Source organism: Aphis gossypii, chromosome 1 (genome assembly GCF_020184175.1).
Source record: "Aphis gossypii isolate Hap1 chromosome 1, ASM2018417v2, whole genome shotgun sequence".
Taxonomy (NCBI): Eukaryota; Metazoa; Arthropoda; class Insecta; order Hemiptera; family Aphididae; genus Aphis; species Aphis gossypii.
In genome coordinates this window covers 66995691-67008876 of record NC_065530.1, presented here as the reverse complement: position 1 = coordinate 67008876, position 13186 = coordinate 66995691, and the positions used below count along the sequence as shown (strand labels likewise).

Below are 13186 nucleotides of genomic sequence, written 5' to 3'. Positions count from 1 at the left end.
TTCACATTAATATAATATTATTTCCTTTCATTTCAGTTGAATTTGGTGTAAAATTAAAATAAATTACATAGGTATCAAGTATTCATATATATAATATATAAAAGTATTAACGATAATAATAATCGACAGAAGTAGGACCATTATGAAGAAATTCTGATTATAAAATACTAGTAGGTATTTATAATCAATGGATGTAGTAATAAAATACTATAAGAGATAACATTATTATAACATTGACTCATGGCCAAAATAGTATACTTTTTGTGTTTACAAACATACCGGAAAATATTAAAATGTTTCCGTAAATAAAAAAAAAAATTGTTAAACAATTTTAAGAATTAATATATAAATTAAATATGATAACATTATATTTCCTGGATGGACATTAATTTAACGTTATACAATTGTTTATAGTTGTGTACGTATCATGAGATCACTCGGCATTTTGTTAGTTTTTAGAAACAGAATATTAACGAAATGTTTTTTTATTACACATACACATGAATTAAAAATTATAAACAATAATAGAAACATGAAATACAAGATAAAAACAAAAAAATACGTAGGTCAGCATCAACAATTAATTAAAATTATTCATAAATTAAGACCGATAAATATATATTCTATTATAACCGTGGATAACAATAGGTATACGAAGAGGAATACATTATACAACTACTTCTTTATTTATAATTTTAAAATTTTATAAAAAGGTATTTGATATAAAAACTATAATCTATCATATAATAATTATTATGAAAAGTAAAAGTTTTATAATGTTGAAATTAGTTAGATAATTTTCAGAGCAAACACATCAAAAACGTATTATACAATTATTATTATGCATAGATGATGGTTACTATTACTTTATTTTGGTAAACATAATCAAAATTATAATAAAATGTTTTTATTTCGAATGAGTTATCTTTAATATGACCTAAATAATAACTCTATGGAAACCTCGAATATAGTGACTGAACGGTGCGCGGGTAAAAGGGAATAAGTCAATTTTGGACATTTTTCGATTATTACGCCATCTTGTAGAAAAACAAATTCTACATAGTTTTCATTAAAAGTTAAAAATAATGTTGGATATTTCTTATCTTAAATTGTTTGTGAAAAATGAAACAAGTCGGTTATAATTTATAATGCGTGGATAAAAGGGAATAAGTCTTATAAATAAAATATTATATCCGTGTAAAATGAAATAAGTAGACTTATTCCATTTTGTTGCATTACCGTTTTTTTTTTATAAATACCAAGGTAGGTATAGTTAATTTAATACATTCCATCTCCTATTATATCATATTTACTAAAAGAATTATGCTTGAAAGGTACAAAATCAAATAATATGATTGAGTTATAAAGCGTGTAAAAGGGTATAAGTCAGTATCATGATGTTTTAAATGTAATAAGTCACTTAAGTGCTATAGTTATTAAAATAACCAAAATGTTATATTGTACAATAGTAAGGTAACTCATAATTATTTAACACTTAATAAGTATAAGAATTTTAAAATAAAATTATTGAAGAAATGTGAAGTTTATTTTATTTTCTGAAAAGTAGTGAATTTTGACTTATTCCCTTTTACCCGCGCACCGCCTAGTTATTTTATGAGTGAATATGCAATGTTTTAAACATATCAACTTAAATCGTTTAAAAACAAAAGAATATGATTTTTTTTCATTGTGAGTAGAAAAACTTATGATGAATCTTGTATTAAATCTTTAAGGATTTTGACCATGCATTTTTTTTCAACAATATTTTAAAGAACAATTTTTAAAAAAACGAAAATTTGTCAAACACAAAAATAGCTCATTAAGAATCAAAATATTTTGAAAATTTTATTATTTATATAAACCTTTGATAAAAATTTCAAGTACTTAATTTATGGATATTTATTTTTTAATTTACCTACACTAAAAAATCAAAATCAATTCTGTCAAAAACTAGTAATACTACTTGAATACTTCCGTTTTCCTATTTATTATTTCTTCGATGTTCAACAGTTTTTCCGGATTATTTTGAAAAACGTTGAAAATTTTTAATTTTAATTTTTCAAAAGTTCAAACAAGGTCCAATTTATTATCAGAATCCACCATCAAATTTAAATATCAAAGCATTTTTTTTTTTATTACTTATAATCTTAACAAACAAAAAATAAGACACATCATTGTAAAATCTATACATTTATTGCTTCAGCTCAGAATTCAAAATCATAAAGACTATTTTACATGTTATATATTTCCGTTTACTAACTTGTTGAGGCTTGAATTTCAATTTTTTTTAACTAATTATAAATAATTTTCCTGTATAATATAATTAAATAATTTTGAACATTTTAAAATAACAAATCCAAACTAAAACCAAAATCATTGTTTGTGTCAAGTCGTAGGTGTATTAACTATATTATTTACGATAGTGAATGGATACACATAATCTCTGTCGTTTACCAACAACATAACAACAACAACAATAATAATAATAATAATAATATACCCTAAAATCAACAAGCCCACTAAATTGAAATATTTTGAAACCATTTATGTTTTTTTTGGCGTTGTCACTATTCAAAATGTACTCTTTCGAACAATATTATTACAATCGTAATAATATACCGTATAAGTATTATAAACGCGTCTGATTTATATGGTAAATTTTGCTGTGTACAATAGACATTTCGCGGGCCAAATGCGATACCAACGCGTAGTTTCTTTCTTCTCTTGTGTTTGTAATGAAAACAAAGAAGGAAATATGTTTGTAGTTATTTGTGGCAACGGCGTAGTGATTTTATTTCGTTTTGGTTTTTTTCCGGCAAAATAATTTAGCACGGGCCGCAGTATGAAAATATTTGACCGAAAAACCACTACAAAGAGCTGATTTATTATTCACATAATGTTACGATACACGCGCAATATCGTCATCGTATTATTATCCGATACAAAGAAAATCGAGACACGAGTCGTTCTTCTGCGAAGTTTAAGCAACCCTGAAGCGCGAGCGGACGACTAAAAATAACAAAAGCTAAACATAAACTACAGCAGCAGCAGCACGCTCGAGGTGAACGACAACGCGATGATGACGCATATATTACGTTATACAAGTAGTGGCGTCGGGCCGGACAACGTTATATACCAAACGGCTGCCGTACAGTCCTATCGGTGCCGTCGCCGCGGATCACCCGTCTGTTATTGTATCATTGCACTTGGCGAGCAGAGCGTTGGTCCACCATCGAGTCTGTTGTCGTTCGACAAATAAAATTTCGTCTTTGAATTTCCCAACGACCGATCGCCGTACGCGACGAGTTAGTTTCGAATTTTTTTCTCCAAAATAGTTTGTGTTTTCCCACCTGTCAGATTTATTTGCGCTCCCCTTGGCGGTCGGATAGATCACTATAATATTATAATACGTATTATATATATACCAACGTGCACGACCGAACAGTAAACCCACCGTCAACATGAGACCACCGATCGAGGAGGAAATCGAAGCCGCCGAAGTGGAAGTAGACGATGGCCAGCAGACCGCAGTCATGTTGGTGTCCACCAGGCTGGCCGGAAACGCGGTTATCAGAGTGGTGAACCGGTGCAACGAGGCGCAAGAGAGCCAAAACTTGGGTAAGTGCACTGCAATGCGAGGTTTTGCGACTGGGCACGGTAAATGCGAGAAATAGGGGTAGTCCGCCACACAAGATACCATGTGGTTTCAGTGGTTGCTACTGAGTATACCAAACACGTTGGTCGTCAATGACTTCAGTTAATATATAATATCTAATAGAGACGTTATAAGCACTTATACTGAGCGTGTTTGTATTACGGTACTCAATCCTAATATTTGCTGGGAAACGGTGTGTATATTATATGGAGTGTTCAAATATAGTTCAAAAGCACGTTGAATGGACGATATCAATGAATCTGTCACTGATCAAGTTCAGTTGGGGTTGTATCATAATAATATGAACTATGTTAAATTCTCGTTACAAAAATACTCGCAAAAATAATATACGCGTAGTATTATCGCTGAAAAGTTGTTGGTAGATTAAACCTACATTTGATCACATGATATTATTATCAATATTTTTTCGTGAAGTGTATAAGGTGAAACGTGTAACAGCTGTTCTATTTTTTGTTTACACTCCATAGCTAAACATGTAAATTCATTCAAAAATAGGTACTCCAGTGAAAATCTAATACATCGTGCATGTACATGACTTATAATCGTACGTACCTATGATGATTATTTAATTGTATAATATACATGAGCAAACTCTTTTTGCATAATATCAATGGTTACTTCATATACTCGCATCAAATTAATATTTTTAATTCATATATTATGTATATTCGCTCGTTGTACGTATGTAATTTTCTCACTTTCTCCTTTTTCGATCTAATTATTTTTTTTTATAATATATCGTTGTTATATCAACGCGAAAATCGTTACTAATGCTGCAATGAAAGAAAGTGTTTTGATGTCCGTGTGAGAAGTACCGTATTGTTAACTACAAACTCAGAACCGTTGTGAACGCGTTTAAATCTAGACACATAGGTATTACATAATAACAAAAAATTTAGTTTTTTAATTTAGTGATTTTACTGGAGATATGTATGTCAATTGTTTTATTAATATTATTTATTATGGAATTCTGAAAAAAATATTTATAATATATTATGTTTTCAACAGTTTTTAAAATTTTTTGAAGTGTATTTATTGTAAAAATATTGTATGTCTATGAATCCATTTTATGAATCCATTTCCTACAGCGTAAAAACTTAAATGTATAAATAGTCAAATATATCTGGGATTTGGCCATGAAAATTTACGCATTTCCGTAAACACAACTATTACTTCATAATTTTTATGACATATTATGTGATATATTGTTATTATCACTGCATTCAAACCAAAACTTATAATATAAATTTAAAAGTAATTTTGATTTTTTTTTTCAAATAATAATAAAATAACTGTTACGAAATATTTTTAAATCAAAAATATATAGGTACTCAATACATGAGTTAGACAGCAATTATTTGTATTATTTCAATATTTTGGGTAAGCAAAATTATTATTATTATACTTCAAAATTATAACATGCAATGACTTTAAATAAATAAGCAAAAAATCAATTACCTAGACAATTGTTTGATAATAAAAAGCGATAAATTTATCTTTAGTCTTATACTACCTATTCACACGTTTCTAGTAGATTATAATATTATATATGTTTCAATCACGAATATCACAATACAATGATGATTACGATGATGTGTGTAAATAGATAACTACACACAGTTTTGTATTGTTATTCCGGTTTCACGTCAAATGATATTATGCACCCATATATGGGTGATGGCCATCAGAACAGACTAGCGCGGAAAGATATTCCATCGTAGCAATAATCATATTATAACGACCTTGAACATTCTACATCTGGACTTCCTGCAAGTATCACGTCCGACGATTACAGATAAACCTATATAATAAAATAATATAATATAGTATAATATATACTTATACTATATACAGTATGCAATGTACACATGTGCACTTATACTACCCGTCGTGATGGACCATAAAAACACAGTGTCACTCTGATAGACGATTAAACAAATATATTTTTTTTCCAGACTTGTCCGAATGTCAGCTGATGCAAATCCCTGATGCAATTTACCTACTTATGCAAAACACGCAGCTGGTTACGTGCGATTTGTCAAATAACGTAATTTCAAAACTACCAGTAAAATTTACCGAACGGTTTCCGTCTATCACAGGCAAGTATATTTCATGTCTTGACTTAGGTCGAGGAATGAAAATTACCAAACTAATAGTATTAATTGTTAGTTATGTCGACAGTAGGGTTAATTTATGTGTTGGATTAAGATACCTATTATACATAATATTACAATGGACGTTACTAGAGCATAAGCAATGCAATGCAATGCAATTGATGACAAACAAAATAATAATATTTTGTAAAGAATAATGATTTACACAGAAAATTACTTGGCAATGTATTATTTCATTTTGCTCTTTGAACTCGAATATATTTTTACAGTTCAGCGATAACAGTTAAATCATTTTTTAGAAAACGTTTGTACCGTCAGATAAATGTATTTTAATTAAATAGTTTTAATACATACTATGATTACCATAAAAAATAAAAACACAAACAAAAGACAGTAGCATAATAATAATGGTTATATTATACACGCATCTATAGTTATATAAAAATAAACTTTTATTAATGCATCCATAAAAGCCGGATAAAACAAAAAAGTTCTTACAAGTAATGCATATATTTGCTTAAATCCTGATAAATTGTTCAAGTTTTTTTTTTATTATTATAATGATGATACTTATATTTCAATTAATAAGTGAATAGCAAATATAAGTTATGCCATGATGAATTATTTTTTATGATCTCAAGGGTTCCGAGAGTCCAGTTATATCAATTAATAGGTAAAATACTCAAACTAAACCTAATCTAAAATTTACGGGGGGTTTAAGTTAATTTATTGTATTTTAGGTTCGGAGGAAAATACTCAAGGAGAGTTTGAGTTTTAAGAGATGTTCTTTAAGACAGTTAATACTTACTATAGATAATATATTATTATACAACTAGTTGTATAGGTTACCAATGATAGTATTCTAATATTGATACGTACTTAAATAGAAAACGATTGACATTTAAAGTTTAAACTATTAGAAAACCAGGTGCAACAGTCTTACGGCATTTCTATGTGATTATAAAAAGCAGACGATGAAATTTTAAACGCTCTTACCATGTTCATAAAACATGTTCAGTGATCATAATAGTATAGTATTTATATAACATAAAATCTACAAAAAATATAAATATGAGTAAACAAATTATTTTAGACTTCCTAAAAAAAATCAGTTAGACGTTAATAAGGTAGAAAAAAAAGTAATGTAATATTGTATTTGGCTACATTATTTAAGTAGCTTATCTATTACTCGAGAATTAATTATTTAGAAATTGTAAATAGGTACCTGACCCATTAAAATTGAATCAACAAATTTGACAAGAAAACTAATTTATCAACTTTTACCGTCATGTTTTAACATGGAAGGTAATAATTTAATATTGTGAATACTAAAGCTAAATACATAGTTTGTCTAGATATTTTAATACGTCCGCAACTATGTTTACTTACCTATATTAACTACTGTCCATCATTTTTTGCACGTAACTAAAAATATAAATACATATTTATAATTTGTACGATGTGATTCATCAATCATGGGGAAGTTTAGGCAAATTTGGTTTCAATTGGGTTAGATGATTAATGCAGGTTCCTCTTATAGATTATGGATAGGTATATACTTCCATATTACTTAATATAAAATAAAAAATAAGCATAATATGGCTTCAATGTACTCAACTAATTGATAACGTGTGAGGAATATTTCAGAAAACAGTAAAAAAAAAAGTTGTAAGAACTCTGGATTTTAGGGTAAAAGTTTTCATTTACTCTCATAATAATACATTTTAAAAATTATTTTTCAATTAATTTTTGTATTATTTTAAATTTGAATTTAATTATTTTATACATAGGTATAATACACTACTTCTATAAAAAGATGATTCACTAGAATATCGGATACACAAAACTAATAAAATTTTCTACATTGAATTTTTCAAATATAAATACAAGAAATGAATAGAATAAAAATATTCATCCTAAAATTATATGGTTTATTTACATTTTTTATCTTACCTATCTCTTTAGAGATATCTAGATAAATGCAGTGCCAAAAACTAAATGATTTATGTCATTTAAGAGAACTTTGAGTAAAATACTAACGAAGTGTTATTTTTATTACTGTCATCTGGTAATTAAAAAAAAAAAAATTTGAGTCATCTTGAAAAAATAAGTTTTGTCTTTATTTATTTTTATATTTTGCTCCTCATGAATAAGAACATGAATACAACACACAATATACTGTTTATCATTATTTGCATCACTCTCCCCTGAAATAAGTCTTCAAGTACTGCAAGGCAAAACATAACTAAATATTTCACTAATGTTATATTTGTATTTCACATTACCATATTATACACTATGTACATGTAAAAAATGTAATTTATAAAAATAAATCAAGCTATGATAGGAATATATTTTCATACCATCTCATTTCTATTAACTGTAATAAAATACAACATTTTATCTTGAAAGTGAAATATTTAAATATTTATATTAAACTATTTACCTACATAATTTAAATATTTGCAAATGTGAAATTAATACATATTTTGTAATTTATAAAAACAATTTTTTCTTTCTGAATAATCAATAATAAATTGTTATCAGAAATAATAAAATAAAAATTCGACTTTCATGTTTTTTTAAAACAAATATTATGTTTGAATCACATTTCATAAGTTGAATTCTGCAATATTCATTTAATACCTCATGAGTACCAAAGAATCTATTGATAGTTTTTATTGATATTATTACAACTTTGAGTAACTAAAAATAACATATATCTACCTACATAGGAAGATAGGCTAGATAATATTATATTATAATATAGATGAAAGTAAATCATTAATTTCATCAATTATTTAGTTTTTAGATTAAAATTTATTTAATTAATATTCTTGGCAAGTATTAATGTTGAATTGATTTATAATTTGTATTTTTTTGATTTGTAGAGTTAAATTTGTCTAATAATCAAATCAGTAAACTGCCGGATCAACTATCTGGAATGAAGAATTTAAAAAAGTTGAACATTTCTTATAATTCATTTGTTGAGTTGCCGGAGCCAATTGCTAATTTACCAGAATTAACTACTTTAATCGCTAACAATAATTTTATTATTGGTAAGTATAACAATAAATTGCATTGATAAATAAAGTTATTTTAAAAAAAGTAAATGTAAAATTTTGACTTAAATATTGATGTTATAATACATTTTTATAACATTATATAAGTAATATGATAATTATATGAATAAATAACTCGAAAATAATAAATATGCAACATAGGTATTGATTTAGTGTATGCTTTTTGTTGTTCTTGTGATTTAACATTTGAATAAGTGTTCTAACTATTCTCGTTTGAAAAATGTATGTCTTAAGTCTATTTAGCATACATAAACATCACTGTTATTAACTGTAAACGTCTTCATAATTACTTTCATCATTATTTTTTTTTTTTATTAAAATGTAAAGTAAAAAATGTATTTACACTAGTAAAATTTTATAAAAACAACTAAAATCAACAAATATTTAAAGAAAAAAAATAATACAAATTGATACAAAGAAACATAATTATTTTACCATAGGTATAGTAACTATATTTTATGATTGAATATGGTCTTAGTTAGTAAATATTAGTATTTATACTACAATAGACACATTAAACAAAAGTTGCTTAATTTAAAAAATGTATGCACATATAAGATGTTATGATATTATTTAAATAATTAATTATATTGATTTAATTTATCTATTCACAATACATACACCGGTTCAATATGACATTAATATAAATTTACGAGTAAAAAAATAACGTTTCACCATTTATCGGTAATTTGGATGTTTACAGCATAAACATAATATACATCAAGCTATATAATTTATATTACCTAACGATATTAATTCCAATTAGACAATAATATGTATATCATGTTGATGTAGTGACAAATTATATGCCTACCAAATACATCAAATCATAAATCATAATACATAAATATAGAGCGTAGTATACAACACAGTATACTTAAAGGTTTATTTAAAAAAAAAAAAAAAGAAAAATAATATTGTGTTATTATATACTTGCACGAACCCATTACAAATGCAATTTATTGTTACCATTTATCATAGATGTATGTCATAACTATTAATACTATGTTTGTGATTATACATTTTAGATGTCAATGTTAGGATATTGGAATCACGTTTAAAACACTTGAAAGAAGTTGATCTCAAGGATAATCCGCTAAATACTTCGACGGTGGATGCGTTGGAACAAGAATTGCCTTTTAGGATAATGTTCACACCCCCAACCGATGAAGACTGGAGAGATTTAGACAATTGATTAACAAACAAAACATTTGACAATACAGAAATATATTTTTTAATTAGCTAATAAAATGTTTTTATTCATTTTTATCATCGTTTTTTTTTTCTTATCATTATTTTTTTTTTGTATATAGTTTTCAGTGGCTTATTCGCTCCGAAATAACAATTCAAAATAATTATTACATAAAATAAATTGGGTCCCTACCCACATATCACTGCATTTATGCCATCGTTATTTTACACATACATAATATACATTAGTTTTTTGTATTTACACACTGAATATCATTATAATATTGTTTTGTATACAAGCATAACAAATAAATTAATTAAATACAAATAAAACTAAATAAGAGTGTTTTTGGTAGTAAATATAATGTAGTTATTATTATTATTATTTAGATAACTATAGTTAAATTTACATTATATTGTACATAGACCAAAGAGATTATATTTGTACAAAATGACAAAAAAAAAAAAAATACATGTTATAAACGTTGTAATTATGTCGGTCGCAAGAACATATTATTATCTAAATTTTTATATTACTTACATAATAATAATAAAAAACACTGTTCTACTATTTGTCTATAAAGTATTGAAAAACCTATCGAATAATAATTATTTTGTCTTTTGTCAAAAATTATACTACCTATTATTTACTCCTTTTCTCTCTCTCCTCACTCACTACCTCACACTATTATCAACTATATCTCATCATACTCACTCTGGAGTTAAGCTTTTTCCCATTAAATGGCACGGTCATAAAAAAAGTTAATTTTGTTTTAATTATTTCTATAAATATCACCAATGACAAAATTATATTAATCCAACATGTACAACACAATATATATATAATATGTACAATAATATAATAAAATATACAGTACAGTCACTTTTATTACGCACAAAAATTGGATGGTAAAATGTTGTCCAACACAATATAATATAGTCACCGACCCGACTTGTTGATTTCTCACATAGTTTCGGTCATTAGAAACAACAAAACAATTTGCTAAATAAAGTTAACGAATGACTAGAAACTATTTCATTTATAATAATTAATAATAATAATAATAATAATAATAATAATATAGTAATAATAATAATAATAATTTATTACCCATTTTTTTTTAAGAGTCCGTCAAAAATAAAAAGCGACAGCGCTTGGTTTCGGAAAATTTATTAACACACACGTACCGAAACTAATTATCACGTCAGCGCATTTTTATTAAAACTAAAGAAGAAAACTTTCAATTAAAAAAAAAAGAAAAGAAAACGTGCGGTTATGATATTATTAAGTATATAATATATGCGATGTATATGATAGATATTTTTCATTTCACTATAATATAATTTACAGGCACATCGAAGGTTCTTAAAAACATTTTTTTTTTTTTTTTAATTATTTATCCGTCACAGAATATTATAATAATGTCGTCGTACTACGTATAGTATTAATTTTTTTTTATATATCAGAGATTGTGTTTGGGAAAAAAAAACGCTTATTGACCGCGACGACGACTGCCTCATATTCCCTCTTCCCAAACCCCCTCAGTAGAAGAATTTTTCAAAAATTCATAACCTTCATAATAATATAACTACCTCCCTGGACCGAATAGAAATAATCATTACTCCAATCGTGTAAAAAAATAAAAAAACATTGTTCGAAATGTAATCGTCAACTTAATGTCAATAAGTAGAAAAGGAGAAAAAACCATCATAAATAGTCTAAATAAGCACAGCACAAACGTTATATAATATATTATATTATTTACCTTCGAACACATCGCGGTACCTACCTACCTACATAATATGTCACGAATTATCCACCCCCGTTGATAAAAGCAAAGTAAGACATTGTTTTTTTATACTTATTATAATATTATCAACATTAATTATTATTTAATAATATTCACGCTATCGGACGTTGTAATCATCATATTATTATCGTTAATTATTATGCTGATGTCGCCGCGGTTGGGGCACCCACAATGACAATTTCTGTCTTTTTTTTTTAAATACAATATTCATGTTATATACTACATAATATATCGTAAATTATAATAAATATATGCAGGTAATACGACAAGTTATTTGAAATAATAAGATTCGTTGAAAACTCACGTCCCTCGACTGTAAAACCGATTTGCCCGCCATGGTATTCAGACAACAATTATATATATTATCTATTATATCATCATAATTACGTTTATGATACGATGGTTTATAACATATTATTATTTTACTATATCATGGTTATAAAATCATTGTGCTGGCCGACAAATTGGTTGTGTGTTTTCAACGGAATCTAATACGTATTATGTTATTAAAAATTAACAGATAATATACGTACCCCACGTACGCACAATTACAATAATAATAATAAAAAAAAAAAATGTTCAAATTAACTATATCACTAAATAATATATATATATAATATAATATGTATAAAAAAAAAAATGCAATTACATGTTACACACTTATTACACACATAAGATGTATTATTTTATCACAATATGATGAATACACGCGGGGATTTAGATTTTATAAAATATTAAATACGTAGATATTATAGAAGACCGTTTGAATATGTATAAATATACTTGTGTTTGTGTGTGTGTGTATGTGGGTGTGTGGGTGTGTATGTGAATGTGGTGTGTCTGTGTGTGTTGTATGTCTGTGTCTGTGTCTGTTGTGTGTATGCGTGTGCGCGAGTTGTTTTTCTTCTTTATAAAACGCTAATTATACAATAATACAATTAAATTATATGTACCTATACATAAGACGTGTGTGTGTGTGTGTGTGTGTGTGTGTGTGTGTGTGTGTGAGTGTATATTATAAAATATACACATACGAACATATTATATGTATAAATATATAACATAATATCGTATTTTCAGTGGTCTCTGCAATGTGTAGCACCTCGTATATATATTATTACACAGGTATAATATTATTATAATAGTAAACGATGAGAGACGTCTTTATTATTATACTATTGGCTTAAAGTCTGTTTGTCTACGTGGCTCAAACACGGTACCATGGTCAGACTCGACAGACTTTGAATGTTGTCTACTTGCGGAAACTCGGTTCTCGGCAAATACCTGCAAAAAAAAAACGCAAAATATTAT

The 13186-nt window shown here is 26.7% G+C and overlaps 2 protein-coding genes across 4 annotated transcripts in view; one reads left to right on the top strand and one right to left on the bottom strand.

The window, feature by feature from the left end:
- Nucleotides 1-3109: 3109 nt before the first annotated feature.
- LOC114130451 (leucine-rich repeat-containing protein 57) lies at nt 3110-10142 on the top strand. The gene is made up of 4 exons (XM_050198661.1): nt 3110-3618; nt 5632-5775; nt 8682-8849; nt 9902-10142. The coding sequence occupies exons 1-4, from the start codon at nt 3462-3464 to the stop codon at nt 10066-10068; spliced, it is 636 nt and encodes a 211-aa protein (XP_050054618.1). The 5' UTR covers nt 3110-3461; the 3' UTR covers nt 10069-10142.
- The window catches only part of LOC114130450 (uncharacterized), a 55531-nt gene continuing 52111 nt past the window's right edge, over nt 9767-13186 (bottom strand). For all 3 annotated transcript variants that reach the window (XM_050198658.1, XM_050198659.1, XM_050198660.1), the window contains exon 6: nt 9767-13159. In XM_050198658.1, the coding sequence (XP_050054615.1) occupies nt 13051-13159 (109 nt within the window). In that variant the 3' untranslated portion in view covers nt 9767-13050. The remainder of the gene's footprint in view (nt 13160-13186) is intronic.